The sequence below is a fragment of the Euprymna scolopes genome, chromosome 14 (genome assembly GCF_053919585.1).
Source record: "Euprymna scolopes isolate OS-2025 chromosome 14, ASM5391958v1, whole genome shotgun sequence".
NCBI classification, from domain to species: Eukaryota; Metazoa; Mollusca; class Cephalopoda; order Sepiida; family Sepiolidae; genus Euprymna; species Euprymna scolopes.
In genome coordinates this window covers 149,109,008-149,131,816 of record NC_136495.1, presented here as the reverse complement: position 1 = coordinate 149,131,816, position 22,809 = coordinate 149,109,008, and the positions used below count along the sequence as shown (strand labels likewise).

The following is a 22,809-nucleotide window of genomic DNA, read 5'->3' as shown; positions in this document are numbered from 1 at the left end:
AGAATTGTATTATGCTTTAGAAAAATTCAATAAAGAAATATGAGAATATTATAAAAACAAATTCAGTTTTCTCTTGATTTTTTAAAAAATTTATTTCAAAGTTAATTTTATCATTGTTAAAACTTTTTTTAAACTGAAACATAAAAAAAATAATTATGATTAGTTTATATCTGCTACTTGAGTGGTTTTGATACAGTATTTGCGTGTATCGATTTTCATCTTTACCTAGATTCTACCATTTTATAATTAGTCCGGTAAAAAAAATTACTTAAGATTTTATGTTTGGTAGTAAGTTTATTGTTCTGTAGTTGCTTGGGATCGTTCCTTTTGTCATTTTGTATTAATTCCTTTTGTCATCCCCTACCGGGGAGGGGAGGAGGTCCTCAGTCATAAAATACGCTTAAATATGATATTTTAATTTGTCCAGATTTCGTATACATTATTATAGTCGTGACTTCAAAAGTTAAAAACAAAAAAAAAGGAAGTATTTGAGTGCCATCAGCTAGAATCGAAACTGAAAGCAAAACTGCAGTATTCAAAGCTGGAGACATCAACATGACACATATATGAACTGATTAAAAATAAACTAAGATCAATGTACAAAATGTATAACGATTATTTTCAATTTTGACTCCTTTTTGATCCCTTAAAAACTGTTTTAACTAGCTAAAGACCCATAAAAGAAATACTTAAAAAATTCAATCATTTGAGGCTACTTTGCGACTTTTAGTTTCAGAAGAGATAGTTTGAAAATATGGAGACAGACAGACAGACATAGTGAGTTTTATAAATTAGATTTTAAAATGTCTGTTTCATGTATGGATCATTGGTTTCTTTGCTTTTCGTATCAGATCATGGATTACTTTAAAATCAGAATACAAGTATTCTGCTGTGCCTGGCGCTTTCCAGTTTCTGATTCTTAGTCATCTTCAATGTTTCTTTATCAATTTTGATTTTCATTTTTATTTGCTGAAGGTCATTCATGTTTTTCAACCATTCAGCATTTCTGTTGTGGTCTTGTCGCTTTTCCCATATATTGCCCCAACATTGTTTCTGCCCAATCTTGTTCTGTTTTTCTTGTTCCTCTGTTTACATTTTGGTAAAAGTCTTTTTATCATTGATAGTTATTGTCTTTTATCTTTTCTCTCTCAAGAAACATGAATACTTTTTTAAAGATGATAGTCATAATACTCTGATTTCAATTGGTGTATACAAATAAAATTTATAGTTCAACTTAAAATGATATAAATTAAAATTCTTTGTCTCAAAATAAGCCCCTCCCACCCAAGAAGCTTTTATTTTGTAAGAAACCCTTTTGACAAAAGTAAAAGGATAAACAGTCATTACCACTGCTACTAGTATTTTTGTTGTTTTTACATACGAACAGCAAAAACTTTGTCTTTTCTATTTATTTTTTTAAACCAACGTTTCATATTAAGTAAACATGATAGGCTATATTGTCAATTGAAAGAAGGGTGTTTCTAAACAGATGACTGATTTGAGGTGTGGATTCTTATGCTGGTTAACTTATGTGTGCTTTGCCTGGTCGACTTTCAAAAACAAATCTGAAACCTTGTGTGGAATGTGTTGTATTGCATTGTTGCAACTTGTAGAGTAGACATCTCTCTCTCTCTCTCTCATATATTATATATATATATGTACACACACACACACATACATTTACATTAATTGGTTATATTTCTGTATTGGGGGGGGGGTAGGATAATGTAATGGAATTAGCTAACAAAGTTCAAATTCAGTCAGAAAATTCAAGCTTTTATTCTTTTTCCTACGAAGTGTAATTGTATCTGTATTATAGTTGCTTGTTTGTCTCTTTGTCACTTATATGCTCCAAAACTACTTGACAGAATGATATCAAATTTAGCATGAAGAACCTTCAGTTGTCATGAGAGGATATTATAATACTATAAACAATAAGCACCATTGAGCTAAATTATGCTAAATTTTCTTGTATGTTTGCTAGGCATATAATTTGTAAAAAAAAACAAAAATTCTTTCTATTTAACCCATAGAGAGAACATGTAAACCTGGAAATAGTGGTCACTAAGGGGCGCCTTCACACTCTTCAAAACTCCCGAACTGGGGTCTCACAAACGAATGAAGTTTATATCATACCAAGAATGGTTGAGAAGGGCTTGAATAGTTGATAGGGTTGGGAAATAGGGTAGGCAGAAAATAAAATTATTTGAAAATAACTTCTTTTTTTTTTTTTCGTTAATGCCATTCAGGGAATGTGAAATTCTAACAAATTTGGTTCTTTTTGGGTACAGATTGTTTTTGGTCCTGGATATGACCTTAAACTATATCCAGTGGTGAGGCTCCATCTTGCGGGCTTTGGGAAGTGTGGAGCCATCCTTTAATTGCCATTGCTCACAGGTCCACTCTGACCCGGAGTGGTAGTACCTGTTAGGGTCCCAACTATGGGTTAAATAGAAACCGACTTGAAAACAACAAATATATTCTATTAATAAAATTTTTCTTCAAAATCTTTAGATTTAGCATTAAATAACCTGAAAAGGGTTGATATGCCGTAAACCAACCAACCAACAGATTGTTTTATTGTTGTTTTTCTTGTTAAAAGTACCTTTTCCCCATTCGTGTAATTATTGGTTAGAAAACAACGAATGTTTGTTCTTATTTCTTTATCAAAACTATCAGTGAAAACAGTTTTCGCTGCTTACTTATTGCATGGTATTCATGATTCACGTGTGACGTTTCTGAATTGATTTTTTTGGGTACTCTTATGAATGTTTTTTTTTAAAGTAGCTTTTTTATCTTTGTTGTACCTAAAACATAGATAATTTCCGAGGTGTGAAATTCACGCTTTTTTCTTTATATATAAGTAGCAGGGTTACCTTAATGTTGTCCGAAGCCATAAAAAACTAAATAGATATTAGTGTGAATGTATCCCCCCCCCCACTCCCAGAAGAGAATTTTTTTTTTTTTTTTTTTTTTTTTTTTTTTTTGAAGTCATGAATAATGAATAAATCTCAGGAAGCCTATAAAACCCTATTGAAAGCATCAAATAAAATTAAAGATAACCTTAAGAGCACGAGTAAAAGTAAGCTTCTCTTCCCATTCTTTGAGAAATGACAATAGTTAAAAGACAATGAATTAAATCCATATTTAACATATAATTTTTAAATTGCAATTTGAAAAAAATGCTGACTCATTTTTTTGGCCTGTATTAATACATAACATTAAAAATTGTTTACTTCTTGATAACATATGATATTAATGGTCATTTGACTCAAAAATGAATTTTTTTTTTTTTTTCTTTTTTTTTTTCTAAGTTTTGGATATTTTTCCAGAGTTATGTTGGTTAAAAAAAATGCCAATTTTGTAGGGGGTTTGTGGTGTATTTTTCAAGTTTTAGCTGATGTGCAAGCAGGCGTTTGCCCTTTTTATCATAGATTATCTGATTCAACTCAACCTGGTACTGCTTGAGATTATATGGCTTTGTATATTTTGTTTGCAAAACTATTAAATTAATATTTTACAATGTAAACAATATCTGTATAAAAGTACATTCTTTTCTCATCCACCCCCTTTTACTTTAGTGTTAAAATTATAGATAAGAATTATAGTTTATAAAAGTCATAAAGTTTACGAAAGAAAATTGCAATTACAATAACAAAATATTGTTGCAATAATTGATATTACTACGATGCTGGAGTTGGTGTTTCTGCTGCTATCATGTGTAGATCTGCCTGTTTGAGAAGACATAATTTTAACAGTCACTGAACGGCCCAGAAACTTCAAAAGTATTTTGATAGTTAATTATGTGAACACTTTTAATGAATAATAATAAAGCTTCAGAATGTCAATTAGTAACAGTTTCAAAGTCATTGTTTTTTTTTTGTTTGTTTAGTTTCGTATCTTGAGATTGCAAAATCTCTTTTCAACAAAATTAGTGAATATGTCTAACAGATGAATATTTTTCATATAAAAATATGAAATTGCAAATGGGAAGACTTAACAATTAGAACTGGAAACAAGAAATTACTTATTCATTATTATTATTATTATTATTATTATTATTATTATTATTATTATTATTATTATTATTGCAACCATGACTATACAGCATTAGATTAATACAGCATTGTAAAAATACAAATGTAACTAATTATTTGATAGTAAAAATAGATTTACAAAAATAAAATGGTGAAATGTGTTTTTACTGAGCATGTGATGTTTTGTTTCTTTTTATAGCATTAGTTAATAATGTTACCATTTTATAACTCTTTTTGACTGGAATAATTAATTTTCAAAAGAAAATGAAACCAGCATGTTTTATCTGATAAATAACATGCTGATTGTTTTCAAAATAACAGGCTAGTTAAAATCAAACATCGATTTGGCAAATCCATTATTATTTAGGTTTGATTTTTAAAATATGACAAGATAATTTTGTTAGACTGTAATATGAAAGCATTTTTTTTTGTCTTAGCATTTCTTTATACAGAAACATGGACTAAAAATATTTTTAAAATTAATTTTCATACCATTCATAAATCTACATCGTTCGACATATACAATCTTTTAATATGTGCCATGTATATCTTTATGAAGTTTATTTACTAATGTGAGATGTGAGAAGGTCAGGAAAGTAGGATTTTAAAAGTCAATGCCATAGAGAAAGAGCACTCTAGCCCACAAAAAAAATACCTAGTTACTTACGCCTGAAAGCATCCTGTACCTTTATAAAGCCACCATTCACCCATGTATCGAGTATTGTTGCCACATTTGGGCTGGTGCATTTGCTACTAGTCTCTCATTTCTGGACAGGGTTCAAAAGAGAGTCGCCAACCTTATAGGTCTTGAACTGCCATCTAAGCTTCAACCTCTGTCCCATTGACGAAATGTTGCATCCCTCTGCCTGTTTTACAAATATTTTAATGGTATATGCTTCGACGAACTACAAGCCCTTGTACCCATCGATGTAAATACCCCTGACAAACCCAACAAGCAGCAAAATCCCACCCCTACACAGAGATCCCTAGATGTAATAAAGCCTTCTACTCTAATAGCTTCTTTCCCAGAACTGCTAGACTTTAGAATTCTCTTTCGGGTTCCTGCTTTCTCAACTGTACTGACATACAAACATCTTGCTGCTCAACTCCCTACATAGTATTCCTGCAACATATGTCCTGATAATAGCCTCCTACATCAAAGTGACACTGTGCCTTGCTTGGGTGTGAAAATGTAATTTAAAAAAAACAAAAAACAGGCTGCTCCACTGTATTTCTCCAAATGAGACGCCTTAGGTGATTAGCAATAAACTAATCTCTTAAAGGATGAGAAAGCAAAACCTGAGATTCATACACCTGCACAAAACAATGCATTTCAGCCAACAGAGGGCAAGCTAATAATGGCTTTGGTATCAAAGGGGAAAACTTCCAGCATGTATATCTTTAAATACATGTTGCCCTAAATAAAACGACACTACAACTTTATTTTAAAACTTTTATTGAAATAATCAATTCAAGTCACTTGATTATGTAGTAGACCTAACATTTATTTGAATAAATGTTAGGTCTACTACTAGGTGGTGATTGAGGCTGGAGGTGGCTACATTGAACAATGTAGCCACCTTCAGCCTCAATCACCACATCAATATGGGTCTGGAACTGGGAGCATGCTTTTTTTACAAACACCAGTGGGAGCATACTTGGCAAATGGTGGTGATCAGGCTGGTTTTGGTGTTGCAGGAGGTCATGTTGGTGATGTTCTTGATGTGTGACAAAACGAAGTAGTCCAGTGGCTTTAGGTTGGGAAGGAGCAGGGGGCAGTGTGAGAATGGTACAAAGTCGTAGCACTCTTTCCGAAACTAAGCCTGGGTCTCTTTGAACTTGTGGGCCAGCACCGAGTCCTGCTGCTGTCTGTGAATTGGCATGATGTGACCCTCACTTGAAAGCACACCAAAGACCATAACCATGGCTGGAAACTTTGTTTTTATCACCCTGAGCACGTTCTTGTTATTCATGGCAATCCAGCATTGCATTTTGAAGGTGCTGGCAATGGTCTTGTCATAACTTGGATCGGTAGATAGCATGAGTTGTCCAGCCACATATCTACGATCTTGCTTGTTGAACATCATGTCACTTTCAAACATGATTGAAGGCTCCTATCGCTCTTGGAATTTATACACAACTAGCCAACTAGTAGATGGCCTGCAACAAAAAAAAAAATGTTTTTCATCAAACAGAAATGGAATCATGTCTTTCCTATGGCGACAATTTTATTATACCACCCTGTATATAAGTTATAGATTCTGTCTGTTTATAAACTCTGTTTAAGGGGGTTTTTTGGGGGTTTTTTAGATACACTTATAATAGCAATACCGCACAATTTTTTTCTTTAGATCAAATAAAAACTCAAATTAAGCATTATTGAAAAGAGCATAAAAAACAAAGAAATAATATTTTTAGTTTTTTAAAATCGGCCGATTAGAATGGAGTTATATGTCCATTCAAAATATCAAAAATATTTGTGGTTTACTGCATATTTTGCTTTAAGTCAGTCCTATTCAAATACATATAAGCTTGTGATTGAAAATAGTAGGAAGTTTGCACAATTTACAGACTAACCCATTTATTTCTTGAGATCTTTTTAAGATATGATGAAATTTTGAACATATCATAATACCATGACGGTTCATTTGGTTTTATTTACGATCATCTCACTTGGTAACTTGGACTAATTAGCATATTTCAGTTTCCTTTTAACAACTTTAAGTAGAAACATCATAAAAACAGCTAAGAAAAATGGTAAGTAAGGCTTTATCATCATAGGAAGTATCATTCTGATGGACATTATCATTTGCCATTATAACATGATGAAAAATCCAAGATGGCAACCGGGAAATCCAAAATGCCACCATGACATAATTCAAAGAAATTATTAACAAAGTATGGCTTGTAGCATATCAAATTAAGGGAAATTTTGTACAGATTACAATTATGTTTTCAAGTACATAAAACTAATTAGCATAATTAAGTTTCATTTTAATGGCTTCAAGTAGAAGCATCATAAAAGCAGTTTAAAAAATGGGAGATAAAGGCTTTATCATCATGCAAAATATTATTCTGATAGACTTTATCATATATCATCATTACACTGTGAAAAATCCAAGATAGCTACCATGACACGATTCTAAGGAATTATTAACAAAATATGGCTTGTAGCATATCAAATGAAAGGAAATTTTGTACAGATTACAGTTATGTTTTTAACTTCATTAAACTAATTAGCATAATTAAATTCCATTTTTAACGGCTTCAAGTTACCGGGACAATTATCAGGTGAGTTTCTACCACTATTTTGTATAATTTTTTATTTTTAAGTCATTGTTGAGACTTCAAGAGATATTGCAGCCATTTTTTTCTTGTTCTCGTGTAACGATCAACAGTACTTGTTTTTTAAACATTTAAAACACCAAAAATTTATCAAGGTACGTAGAAGAGTAACTTGCCTTTGGTAAAATTTATTTGTTATATATTTGTTTTTTGGCCACTTTTTAATACCTCTGTGGATTGTAAAACAAACTCATTAAAAAAATTCTTTTACTTAACTGGATAAGTGGTTTGTGTGTTTTAACTCGTTTAAAAGCGTGGTCATTGTCGGTCATTCTTTTTCAAAGAATTTATCTTTTTAAAAATATTCTTTTCCTTTCCATAATTAAAAACTTATGTTTTTTAAATAATAACAAAAATAAAATGAATACTTTATGTTCATAAGTTAGTTGACAAACACTTGTTTACAGATTTTTTGTGCGCTACGACGCACAAAAATATTTTCATGTTTATACGCAGTTGTCTCTATTTCTATCGACTCATGCATAAGAAGTTTTTGTCCAATTCTTTTCAAATTTTAGGACAAAAGAAATTAATATATTCCCTATTAAATAGCGTTTGAACACAGTTTCTATCTTTACTTATCTTTGTACTACAAAGCGTTAACTTTTGAGATGTTTTATTTGCAACTCAAAAACCAAGACGAACAAAAAAAAAAAAAAAAACTGTTCATTGTCAGTTATTCTTTTTCAAAGGATTTATTTTTTTAAAAAGAATCTTTTCCTTTCCATAATTAAAAACCTATGTTTTCTTAATCACAAAAATAAAATGAATACTTTATGTTCGTAAGTTTACAGATTTTTTTTGTGCGCTACGAGGCACAAAAATTCTTATGCTTATATGTGGTTGTCACTATTTCTGTCGACTTGTGCATAAGAAGTTTTTATCCAATTCTTTTCAAATTTTAGGACAAAAGAAATTAATATATTCACTATTAAATAGCGTTTGAATACAGTTTCTATCTTTACTTATCTTTGTACTACAAAGCGTCAACTTTGAGATATTCTAACTTTTGAGTGGAAAGACGTTCATGTTGTGTTCAAATTCCGAAAGACAATTTTTTTCTCTGATTAGCTAGAAAAAAAAAAAAAAAAAAAAAAAAAAAAAGACTACAAATGTTGTCAACGGGTACAACTTCCACTTCGAGTATTTATGTGAACACACCCCAACTGCTTGTTTGGTAAAAGTGATCTACCGCCAGCGGGCATGCTATGCTGACAGGTTTCATTGTTAATAGTCTGATTTAAATAGCGATTTCTTCAAATATACAAATCACAATAAAAATATTAAAATACCATTTTAAAGTAAATTTTATTGTGAATCCAGTTATATAAGTTTTATTTTGATGGAGGTAGGAGAAATGTACTTATTACTGATTTAAAAACTCTGAGTGTCAAATTAAGTAGCAGTGTGCACCTTGTCCAGCGCTGAACGTTATAGTGTCTGGTATTGTTACTTATAATTATATATATTCTAAAACTTTAGCGTTAGACAAGGCACTTGGATAAGTATATTTCATTTGATTATTTCAAGTAAAAAAATGTTTCTATAGAGTTCAAATGTTAATTTTGCAATTTGTTTTTTATTGATAAAAAAAAATGTACTTATTGGATTAAAAATCAATGATAAATAAATGAATAATGAAAATGATATAAATAAATACATGGTCTTGATTAAAATTTACAGTCACTTTCTACAAGTTGACCGTTAAAAGTATTTACTTCAAATAAATAGTTTTAAGCAAAATTTTTATCTTTTTTTTCTTAGCTTGAGATGCTTCACACATTCCCTTCCATTTCCTTTTTTAGATTTTATTACAAGTTTATTAATTAATTATTTGCACTAACTCATTTGCCATAAGACTGTTTGTTAATCGTCCAGGAAATTGGGGTTCAATCCTGAGTAGAGTCGTACTAAAAACTAAAAAACGGTATCTGATGCCCCCTTGTTAAATGCTCAGCAATATAAGGTGAGAATCAAAGGTAAATATAGTAATAATGCGCTCTTTTTCATCTTGGTGTTATAGTGCATAAAAAAGGGAACCTTCAGGTTGCCCATGACAATTTTGTTTATTTTGTATATCGAGTTGTATGTAATTTGGATGAGTATTTACGAGATCAATCTGTGATTTCTGTGAATATTAAAATTTAACAAAATTTTCTTATGTTCAATGTATTTCTCTCCCACCACAAAAATGTGACACAAAGGTCAGAAAGAACGATTAAAAAGTCAGCATTCCAAAGAAGTTCTCTGACCAGCCCCGTTGACATTTCTTATCAAAGGTGCCTAAGATAATTAGCAATAAACTAACCCTTTTTCTCAAAGAGAGGAGGTAAAGCCTGGGAAGGTGGGCCTCCTAGAACTGTACAGAACAATCATTACACCGCAATTAGCAGGAAATAGGTCATTATAGGAATGGTCTAATTTCTGCTGATTTTAAGCCCAAGGGAAAAATACTTTCTCTGCATTTTCAATCTTCCTGCTAGTATTTCTATGGTCTTGACCTTCCATTTTTTTTTTTTTTTTTTTTTTTTTTTTTTTTTTCCCCCACTTTAGATTGGTTAAATTTGTGCTAATCAGTTTCTACAGTTTGTTTTTCTTTTTAATCTACAGGAACCAGAATATTCTATGAACGCAGCTTCCTTCTTAAGTGCCGAAATTCTCCCTTGGCCAAAAGTCCTCCTGCTAACATGGCCAAAATTCCCGGAGTTACGATGCCTGGAGAAATTGACATCCCCTGTGATTATCGTCCATCGATTGAAGAAGAAAAAGTCAAAGGTTGGTGGTTGGATATTTTATTGATTTTATTTTTATTTTTATCTCATAAGATACATTCTAGGTTTCCTAACTCGGATTGGCAAATGTCAGTATTTTTCTAGAACATGTCTTTTCAAACAATACAGTTCAATACTAAAGCTTTTTGAAATTATGTGTATGATGTGATTTGTTTAGAGTATCGTGTGTATTGTATGAATCATAGAAGATTATGACAGTGTGTGTTAGACATCAGTGTGACTGACATTTAGAGATTACTATGGCAATGTTCATATTGAGTTTATTTGAAAAACTTATAGAATAATTCTAACTCCTAATGAAGTGATTCCACCCAAATGATGGACTTAGTCATTTCTTTTTTTGCATTGTGCAGAACTGAAATTTACATATGTTCCTATTTACAATGCCTCTCCACGGGATAAAGTTAGACACCAGGGTCATTTTTTAACGTGGAGAAATTTACATATGTTAAGGCCTAAAACTGCAGTTTGTTCATTTTCACCAGGATTTGCCATTCTCCTGGGAACTTTTGAGACTAAATACTGAACTTTGGAGTCATTTTTTTTATGCCTCGTTCACTGTGCACTCACGGGGGACCATGTATGCTTCACTTGTTTTTTACAAATTTGGATCAATTGTAATTAAAAAAGAAAAAGAAGGAACGCCATGTCTTTTAACACTATTCTCCTCATGTGTACGTGTTTCACAGTGCTAATAATAATAATAATAATAATAATCAGTTGCAAGTTATAGGAAGTCACTGCTTCAACTTTCAAAATCGCTTATACTCAGAATGCTGACGGAATGCATGTGATGTACTCCTGTGGATTAAATAAAGAATTTTAAATTCTTTATAGATTTTAAAATTCAACAAGATTCATCTGATGATGGTCAAAGGTTACAAATAGAATAAAATGAGAATAATACTCTGAATAATACAAATATATATGCTTCCGGGTTGCATTAGCTCACACTACTGCATTTATATTTACTCTCTATCGCCCCCACAACAGCGGAGTTACTATCTTTAAAAGCATATCTGAGAAAATTGACCAAGTCCTATCTGCTTATCCTTCAGCTAACATACACGTATGTGGAGACTTCAATGTTCACAACCTCAAATGGTTGAGCCACTCAAACAAGACCGATGATGAGGGGAGGTTCTGTCATGATTTCTCCATTGCTTATGACCTCACTCAGATTGTTCATGGACCCACCCGTGCCCGACAATGACGGCCAGTATGCGAGCCTACTAGACCTTTTTCTCACAACTTGCCCTGAACTATGTTCAGTTTCTGTTCTGTTTCCTCTTGGATCTTCCGACCACTCTGTTGTATCAATTATGATAAAAATGAAATGTAATAAGTCCCCAGACGTACCTCTCCATCGTACAGTATATCGATACACTAAGGCTGACTGGGATAGTTTCTGTACATTTATATCGGATCTACCTCTGTGTTCCATATTTAAAAAGGATGTGTCCTCTATAGTATCAGACCTGACGGAATGGTTAATTGTAGGTATAAACCTTTTCATACCCTCGAAAAAGTTCCAGCAAAAACCTAACAGCCAGCCATGGTTCTTTTCAGAATGTGCTGCTACCATTGTGCACAGAAATCACTTTTTCCACTGCTTCCAACGTAATAGATGTATGGAAACTAAAGCCGCTTTCAGGATTGCCAGCAACCATTGTAAGAAAGTAATAAAGAACGCAAGAGAGTTGTATGCTCAATCCGTTAAGTCCAAAGTAGCTGAGCAGCAGCTTGGTTCCCACCAGTTTTGGCAAATAGCAAACAGAATCCTGAACAGAAGCGTGTGCTCTATCCCAACTATCATCAATGGACCTGAGGTAATCTCGTCAGCATCAGACAAAGCCAAACTCTTTGTCAAGAACTTTGCAGCTAATTCTACCCTTTGCGACCAAGGCCGCCAACCCCCAATATTTCCTCCTGTATCAGAAAACACGCTATGTGATATACGTATATCTGTACATGATGTTGCCAAGCTAATCAAAAACCTTGATTCCAGTAAAGCAACTGGCCCTGACGGTATTCCAATTATAGTACTCAAAATACTTCAACCTGAACTAGCGCCCATACTTACAAAACTATTTAAACGTTGTCTTAAGGCGAATAGCTTCCCATCACTCTGGAAAATTTCATCAGTATGCCCTGTATTTAAGAATTCAGGTGATCACTCATCTCCCTCTCGATACAGGCCAATAAGTCTCCTGTGCGTCGTAAGTTGCTGGAATCTGTGTTAAATGCAGAAGTAATCAACCATCTCAACAAAAATAACCTTCTTAGTGACACTCAATATGGTTTCCGTTCTGCTAGATCTACAGCAGATGTGCTTACAGTTATATCTCATAGGATTAGCAAATCTCTCGACGGAGGCAATCTTTCTAGGGCAATTGCTCTTGACATATCTAAGGCCTTTGATAGGGTATGGCATAAAGGTTTACTTCATAAGATCTCTAGCTATGATATAGCTGGAAATGTCTTCTCAATTATTAAATCATTTCTTTCTGATAGGTTCATAAGAGTAGTAGTTGAGGGGCAAAAATCAGAAGCTCACAATATTAATGCTGGTGTCCCTCAGGGGTCCATCCTGGGGCCAACTCTTTTCCTGATTTACATTAATGATCTTCCAAATCACATCCTTACATCATTTGTAGACATTTATGCTGATGACACTACCATTTATGGTAGCACATCTAAGACAGTAAACGACCAAGTTCTCTCTGATTCTCTCTCCTCTGATCTTGAGCACGTAGTACAATGGGGAAGGAGTGGCTGGTTACTTTTAATGCATCTAAAACCAAGCTTCTCTCTTTACATCATCAACATTCTGATCCACATCTGGCATCAATTGAAATGAATGGCTCTCGTCTTCAGGAGACCTCAAGTTTTGACAAACTTCTGGGCTTGACCATTACTCCTGATCTTAAATGGAACATGTACATCAAATCTGTTGCCAAGGCCGCTGGAAAAATGGTCGGATCTTTCTATCGATCCGGTAGATATCACTGCAATTCTCTATCTATATAAGAGCCAGGTACATCCAAGGATGGAATACTGTTGCCACATCTGGGCAGGAGCTGCTAGAAAGGACTTGTCCTGCCTTGATAGTTCAAAATAGACTTTGTAGACTCGTAGGAGATTCCTTTTCTCTTCCCTGCAACCTCTATCTCACAGAAGAGATGTTGCGAGTTTGTCTCTGATGTATCGTTATTTTCATGGAAAGTGTTCGACTGAGCTTCAGTCTATGGTCCCCCCCTCGCCAAACTTTCACAAGAAACACTCGTCTAGCTGAAAACACTATCAATAATCCCCCCCCCCCACTCTTTATCTGTGCCTAAACCTAAATGTAGATTCCATGAACAAAGCTTCTTTCTTAGAAGTGCACGCCTATGGAATTGTCTTCCGTTTTCCTGCTTTCCAGCTGACTACAATATGGTTGTCTTCAAGTCTAACATAAATAAGTTCTTGATGAGCCGTTCCATATAAGTTATCAAATTTAACAAATTTTCATTACTAATGATTATTATATTGTTCAATTTCTACTGTACACTCTTTAACCCTTATCCTGGAGTAGCCTCTTCGCCTTGATAATGTGCTGATGCCTGTGTAAAAAAAAAAAAATCTTCAGTCCTCATTTCGAAAATTCCAAGAACAAGTTACTTTTAAGAAAATGAAATATAATTGTTGTCTTTATGAAAAAAAAATAGCGTTTTGGCCCCCCCCCCCCCCCCCCCCCGATTTATCAGAGAGGGACTTATGTTTTCAGTGACGTCTGTGCCTCCGGATTATTCATTTTTCATGAAATTTTGCCACAAATTGTATTTAATTAAATAGATGTTCACAGTAAAAAAATTTCACTTAATTTGATCGAGTAGTTTTTATTTTACAGTGGAAAAACATGTTTTTATGAGAGCGCGTTGAAGGCAGACATCTTGGATTTGTTCTTAATTTTTGTTTGGAGTTTAGAAACGTCATGGGAAGATAACTCCAGTTAAAGCACCAACACACCCTCCCCATCTTAAATACTAGCTTTTCTTTCTAAAAATCGAACCTTTTGCTCGGTATCATAACAAATGGTTTTTTGCTGTAAAAAAAAAAAAAAAAAAAAAAAACTATTGATGAAATTAAGTGAAATTTTTTTTCGGAGAACTTCATTCCATAACAGATAGGTACAATTTAAACTTTTTTTTCGATATTTTCATTTTTTAATGTCTTGATTAAACTGTACAAGTACCAACATTCTTTTTACAAAATGTGGAGCCTATTGTTCTTAATATAAATCTAGTATGGGTGACCCTGGCAAAATTCTGGTTTGCGTCTCCAGGGATTTTCAGTGTTAAGAACGCCTCTTTTTCTGGCTCTTTTTTTCATATTTCTCAACAAAAACTTGATATATCTGACTACATAGTGGTTTTTCATGGAGGTCAACTCAAATATTCATGTGTTAAAGCCTGAAACTGCACCGTTATCCATTTACACTGGGATTCGGCATCCCCAGGGGCTCAAAAGAGGTAAAAAATGCCCCAAAATGGCTAAAAATTACACTTTTTACCCCAATAGTGTTTGATCCATCCATTAGATTTTCCTGAAACTTGGCCAAAATGTGGAGGCTATTGTTCTTAATATAAATTCAGTATGGGTGACCCTGGCAAAATTCTGGTTCACATCCCACTGGGACTTTTAGAGCTAAACAAACATGCCTTTTTGGAGCTCTTTTTTTATATTACGCAAGAACTTTATATGTATACCTATGGTGCTGAATTCAAATGTACATGTCTTATGGCGTGAAACTGCATCGTTTGTCCGTTTTCACTAGGATTCGGTGTTCCCAGGAGCTGAAAAGGGGTTACAAACGTCCCAAAATTGCAAAAAAAAAAAAAAAAAAAAAGACACTTTTTACCCCATAACTTTTGCTCCATCCATTAGATTTTTCTGAAACTTGTCAAAAATGGCCCTTCACACTTCTCACAATCATCATTTCTTCACTATTTTTTGTCGCGTCATCTCACATGCAGCTTGTTATTTTCATATTAGAATTGATCGATTAAGATTATTTTTTATTTAATTATATTTAAAAAAAAAAAAAAAGAAAAAATGAAATGGTGTCATTCTTTATATCGTAGGTTTGTATATTAGTAAATATATGAAGCAGAAGTGGAAAGTCAGCTGAAAAAAAAAGATCTCACTCCTGATTTCAGTCAGTCAGTTTTAGAAACTCCAGCCATGACTATTTAAAAAAAACATAGTGCCTTCGACTGTTATACCAAGATCAAACCGCTTTTTAGTAAAATTTTATGAGTAATGGTGGTATTGATTTTGTAAGTATTTATGAAATATAAGGACCGTGCTATCATTGGAATCGTCCAGGCAGTTTACGGAAAATGCTAGAAGGTGCCAAAATGCTGAACACTATAACTCTAATACAAAAGACCATAAAAAACATTGATTTATTTATATTTAATCAAAAAAATCTTAATATTTATCTTGATTTAAAAAAAAAAAAAAAAAAAAAAATTAAAAGGTGATTGTTTTCTATCATTTGTTTTTTATTCAAAAATGTAAATATTTATTCATGAAGCTTACCTTATAATGAATGTTCTTTTTCTTTTAATAAGAATTTCAATTTTCTACAAGTTTCGTAACATTGTCCAATAATTATTTAAGAATATTATTTCATTTTTCAATTAATTTTTCATTGAATTGGTTTCACACTGACAGAAATATTTTTCATTGAATTGGTTTCACACTGACCGAAATAATATTTTTCATTGAATTGTTTTCACACTGACCGAAATAATATTTTTCATTGAATTGGCTTCACACTGACCGAAATAATATTTTTCATTGAATTGTTTTCACACTGACAGAAATAATATTTTTCATTGAATTGTTTTCACACTGACCGAAATAATATTTTTCATTGAATTGGCTTCACACTGACCGAAATAATATTTTTCATTGAATTGGCTTCACACTGACCGAAATAATATTTTTCATTGAATTGGCTTCACACTGACCGAAATAATATTTTTCATTGAATTGGTTTCACACTGACAGAAATAATATTTTTCATTGAATTGTTTTCACACTGACCGAAATAATATTTTTCATTGAATTGTTTTCACACTGACCGAAATAATATTTTTCATTGAATTGTTTTCACACTGACAGAAATAATATTTTTCATTGAATTGTTTTCACACTGACCGAAATAATATTTTTCATTGAATTGGCTTCACACTGACCGAAATAATATTTTTCATTGAATTGGCTTCACACTGACCGAAATAATATTTTTCATTGAATTGGCTTCACACTGACCGAAATAATATTTTTCATTGAATTGGTTTCACACTGACAGAAATAATATTTTTCATTGAATTGTTTTCACACTGACCGAAATAATATTTTTCATTGAATTGTTTTCACACTGACCGAAATAATATTTTTCATTGAATTGGCTTCACACTGACCGAAATAATATTTTTCATTGAATTGGCTTCACACTGACCGAAATAATATTTTTCATTGAATTGGCTTCACACTGACCGAAATAATATTTTTCATTGAATTGTTTTCACACTGACAGAAATAATATTTTTCATTGAATTGGCTTCACACTGACAGAAATAATATTTTTCATTGAATTGTTTTCACACTGACCGAAATAATATTTTTCATTGAATTGTTTTCACACTGACCGAAATAATATTTTTCATTGAATTGGCTTCACACTGACCGAAATAATATTTTTCATTGAATTGGCTTCACACTGACCGAAATAATATTTTTCATTGAATTGGCTTCACACTGACCGAAATAATATTTTTCATTGAATTGGCTTCACACTGACCGAAATAATATTTTTCATTGAATTGGCTTCACACTGACCGAAATAATATTTTTCATTGAATTGGCTTCACACTGACAGAAATAATATTTTTCATTGAATTGTTTTCACACTGACAGAAATAATATTTTTCATTGAATTGGCTTCACACTGACCGAAATAATATTTTTCATTGAATTGGCTTCACACTGACAGAAATAATATTTTTCATTGAATTGTTTTCACACTGACAGAAATAATATTTTTCATTGAATTGGCTTCACACTGACCGAAATAATATTTTTCATTGAATTGGCTTCACACTGACAGAAATAATATTTTTCATTGAATTGTTTTCACACTGACAGAAATAATATTTTTCATTGAATTGTTTTCACACTGACAGAAATAATATTTTTCCTTGAATTGGGTTCACACTGACAGAAATAATATTTTTCATTGAATTGGGTTCACACTGACCGAAATAATATTTTTCATTGAATTGGCTTCACACTGACAGAAATAATATTTTTCATTGAATTGGCTTCACACTGACAGAAATAATATTTTTCATTGAATTGTTTTCACACTGACAGAAATAATATTTTTCATTGAATTGTTTTCACACTGACAGAAATAATATTTTTCATTGAATTGGCTTCACACTGACAGAAATAATATTTTTCATTGAATTGGGTTCACACTGACCGAAATAATATTTTTCATTGAATTGGCTTCACACTGACAGAAATAATATTTTTCATTGAATTGGCTTCACACTGACAGAAATAATATTTTTCATTGAATTGTTTTCACACTGACAGAAATAATATTTTTCATTGAATTGTTTTCACACTGACAGAAATAATATTTTTCATTGAATTGGTTTCACACTGACAGAAATAATATTTTTCATTGAATTGGGTTCACACTGACCGAAATAATATTTTTCATTGAATTGGTTTCACACTGACAGAAATAATATTTTTCATTGCATGATGCATAATAATATTCTGATGCCGATTCTGATGCTGTTTATTTTTCTCTTTTCAACAGAAAATGAAGAACCGCAGTTCCAGATGGACATTTGAACTATGCAAAACCTCAAAAAACTTTTTCATTTCTATTTACCATGACCTCTTTTGATGTTGTTTTGGCCTGCGAATTATGCAGGCATTTTTAAGGGGCACTTTCGACCTAAAACAGCTTGTGCGTTTGCAGATGTCTCCCCTTGCCGATGTTGCAAACATGCAGGCTAACGTGTGTTGTTGTGTCACCAGAAAGAAAAATGGTCTTGGAATAGAAAATTTTTTTTTTTTTTTTTTTTTTTTTTTTTTTTTTTCTAAAATTCTCATTGCATTCAATTCTGTGAGAATGTGGCTCTGGTGGCACCATTACAACAACCAACGACAAGGTAACATCATGCTTCATTGCCATTACCAGATAAATCTTTTGGTACATCAATCGGAAGGAGAAAAAAAAAAAGCTGAAGTGAAATGCATGTGATATATTTGGCCAAATAAACTCTCCAAAATAAGAATATGCAAAAGAACTTGCATGTAGGATTTTTTTTTTGTTAATTTTTAAAAAAAATTTTTTTCTACTTAAAAAAAAAAACAAAAAAACTAAAGACATTTTTAAATTAAAAAAAAAAATTTTCCATTCAGAAAAAAAAATGGTGAATGAAAGAAAAATGCAAATAGCAATGACATTAAAATTGCAAAAGGAAAATGGCAAGGGCTACATTTAGGGTCATTCTCTGTTTGCCTTCTCTGCAATGTAATTTTTTTTTTTTTTAAATCAAATGTGATTTCACATTATTCTGGCCTTTTTGTCTTTGTAAGACATGATAGAGAAATAAAATAAAAAAAGCTCCAATATCTTTTCTTAGCTAAGTAGTAATTAAAAAAAATTTTTATTTGTTCTGTTAATTTTAAATTGTCAGTTTTATTATTTCTATTTCATTTCAACCGTCAATTAATAATTAAAACAGCTGAAATTTCAATATAAACATTCTTTATAATACACTAAATAATTTTGATTTTTAATTTTTTGCTGAAATTAAAATGCTGATATCTTCGTATATTTCTTATTCAAACTTGAAATTCGTTTAATTTTATTTTAGATTTTAGAAACATTATTATATCATTTAAAAAAAAATTTGTATTTTTTTTTTTTTACTTATTCAGACTCATCATTTATTCATGTAAACAAGGGGAGATAATCACTGTCCTACCTCTCAGGGTTTTTCAGATTTTTAATCAAATTAACTTGAAAGAACATCGTGGAAATAATTACAAAACAAATATCGATTTTGAAAATAAAAATGCAATTTAAAAAGTTTTTTTTTTTTTTATCCAGATGAACATTTATCATATTTTACTCTCTTAAGTATCGAAACTGCTGTTGTACTCAGTCTACAAATTTACTATCTTTTGCTCGCATGATGTGGAGTATAAACTATATTTATACTTATTGCATAAAAAAGACAACTCTTGAGTTTCTTTTTACATTCACAGATAGTTTTGTATCTAAAAAGAAGACAAACAGTATAACTAAAATGTAAACATGTTCAAATTTTCTTAAATATTTTTTCCTTTTACATTTTTTTTTAATATTAAATAACTGCAAATCTTAAGATTTAGCTGCTGCATACCTATACCAAAAACTTTTCTGAAAATATATATCATGCTGAGTAAGTGATCATGACATACTGTTTCATGCAATCCTGTTCAATTATGCTAAAACCCTTTCCTTTTAGTAAGTAAAATTTTATATAATGCTATATAATTTCACACCAGTATCAATTATAGGAACTTTAGTCGTTTTTTTTTTTTTTTTTAAAGATCACACTACATATATTAAGAAATTGAATTATGTCTTTTGTTTTGTTTTTTTCTGTAGACCAAACTAATTTGTTTTTGATGTAGACTGTGTTTTCTCAAAACAAAACCCCAGTTAATAAAATATAGTCCTACATCACTTATGCATTATTAAAAAAAGTTACCTCCTTTTATATATATATATATATATATATATATATTGAAGTTCCCACTGTTTCCGTTGGTTGAGCACTTTTGGCATTTTTGTCTTAAAAGTGGCTCGCACTTATCCAAGCAACTTGATTAATTTTTTATCTTCTTTCTTCTGGTTTTCTCTATAAGTGGCAAGTTGGTCTATTTTACAACTTACTTCCTTTGGTCTGGTGGCAAGTTAGCATAAAAACTAAGTCACCGAGTGGGTTTAATAGCGTGCCAATTTATTTTGCTTGATACGAGTCCTGTCTCTGGCATTGGAGTCTTTTTTTTTTTTTTTTTTTTTTTGGTAACCACCTTTTGTCTTGAATCGGTTTATTTGGATTGGTTCAGTAAAATTTGTCTGGCATTTCCATTTTTCTTTATATGTAATATATATATATATATATATATATATATAAATGGTTTTACTCAGATTTGTATCTTTTTTATTTTTTATAGCTATGTATAGTTTAATGGTTTTTCTCAATTTTCTCGACAGCTATCTACTACTGTCATGTATAAATCTCAAATCTTAAGTACATAATTCTTGTCTAGAATTCCCCCTATATTTAAAAAAATGAAAATAAAGAAAACTTTGTTTCCATGACTAAATGGAAACCTCATATTCCAAAAATCACATTTCTTAATTTTTGAGATGAGGATTGGTTATTCGTATTATTTGGATTCTTTGAACTACTGTTCTCATTTTGAATGTCATTTTAACAACGTTTTTGTTGAACTTGGAATCTACACAGAATTTCAAACATGGCTTAAATAAAGAGTTTGTTCAAAATTCTGTCAAGATTCCATAGTTTGATATGATACTCCTGGAGAAGATCAAAAGTTACATCAACGGAAAATGTTGCGAAAATAACTCCGAATAAGAACAGTAATCCAAATCATCCAGATAATCCAAAAATCAGGTAAATTGATTCAGTATTTATTTTTAAGTAAGAAAATTAAATTCATGCCTCCCCGCTATTTTTAAAACAATCTCAACAAATTCTCAGTAATTCAAGCATGCGAAATTTTTTATTGTAATGCTTACAAATTTCCATAGCTTGAAAATGATTTTCTTTATAAAAATAAAACTACTTGATCAATTTACAAGATTTTTGGAATACGATTTTGTTTCACCACAGGTATGTACATCATACAGATTTTACTTTATTTTTCCTGTTAATATAGGGTGAATTCTGTACAAGAATCTAATATTTTGTTTACAATCTTCCAATCATAGACATTATACTAATCATTAAATATTCCGCGATATCAAATTTTGATTTTCCATATATTTTGTGATGAATACATTTTAAAACTTTTTTTAAAGAAAATTTGAGCTTTAAAAGTTAAGATTATTTTAAATCTCTTTGATATTTGACACTGTCGATTGTTTTTTTTTTGTTTTTTTTAATAGCAAAAGATTCGATAATAAATATTTACTTTATTAGTGGTTGTCCAGAATTCTCTCTATATTAAAAGAAAGCAAAAATACAGAAAAATTTTTATGATGTACATACTCATGACAGAATAAAAATATATTTCAGAAATCATGTAAATTGATCAAGAAGTTATATATATAAAACCGTTTTTTTTTTGTTTGTTTTACGATCTTAAGCAATTAATGGTAAATCGTAGCCATTACAAGGCTGAAAACAAACAAAAATCTTGGAAGTTCGAATTATCATTGTTTATTCAAAGTGGCAAAACGAGAGACTCCATCCTCACTTCCTTATAAAATTTGATTTTGATCAATTTACACAATTTTTGGAAGATGGTATTTTCGTTTTGTTATGAGTACAGACCTAATAAAGATTTTTTTTTTTTTTTTTTAATATAAGGGAAATCTTGGACAACCACCAATTGATCTTCATATAGCATATTTTTTCTCATTTATCAAAATACTTTTTGGAACGTAACAGACAATTACAAACTCGATAGAAATGATACTGTATATAACCACGTAGAGATCAAATGTTGAAAACTAGATCTTTGAATAAAATGTAATGGTGCATTAACTTATTATGCAAGTAGTATTTTTTGGTAAGTCAAAATATGAGTTTAGTTGAATGACTTAAAATAACTCAGCTTTTCTTAGCTTCAGAAATAAAGATTTAAATACAAATATCAAGGACGATTATATACATTAAATCGGTGAAACTTTTTTTTTTTTTCATTTGGTGCTTCTTCTTATGATACTTGTGATGATGTCTTTGCTAATTATCTCCCCTTAAAAGTAATTAAGAAAAAAATTATTTTAATAAAATATTTTAAGTTACATGCTGGATTGAGGAGTTTTGTTGGTATGTGTCTTGACCCAAGAGATTATTGTAGTAACAGTGCAACTCTTTTCTATCATAAGATGAAAGAAAGTTACATCACAAGGCATACACCTCCTTTTCCTTTCACTCCTCCTGTACAGGTGATTTGACGGGTTATCTTGAGTTACATGGTACTCGAAGCAAGGATGAATCTCTGGTTTTCATTGTAAAATTGTATAAAAATGACCTTTTGCCTATTGTTATTATTACTCTCAGTATTTTTCTCTTCCTCTTATGGGGTTCTAGTTGCCCTCTACCTCACTTTTTGTGCTGCTGCTGATTGTTTAATAACTGATTAGCTATATGAGCTACCTCTTCAGTGAAATTTTTTTTTTTTTCTCAAATCTCTCAAACATTTCTTACAAAACTAGTGATAGACTAATGGATACATTACACACATTCAGTTGATTCTCATTCGTTTGTTTTTAGCTTTTTTTTTTTTCTTTTCTTTACCTCGGCACATCC

General features: G+C 31.3%; 1 protein-coding gene across 1 annotated transcript in view; it reads left to right on the top strand.

Annotated features, from left to right (window-relative positions):
- LOC145293283 (eukaryotic translation initiation factor 4E-binding protein 1-like) overlaps window positions 1-18,347 on the top strand; it is a 70,544-nt gene extending 52,197 nt beyond the window's left edge. The window contains exons 2-3 of the mRNA XM_080139885.1: window positions 9,993-10,157; window positions 18,063-18,347. Of these exons, the coding sequence (XP_079996011.1) occupies window positions 9,993-10,157; window positions 18,063-18,097 (200 nt within the window). The 3' untranslated portion in view covers window positions 18,098-18,347. The remainder of the gene's footprint in view (window positions 1-9,992; window positions 10,158-18,062) is intronic.
- Window positions 18,348-22,809: the final 4,462 nt, after the last annotated feature.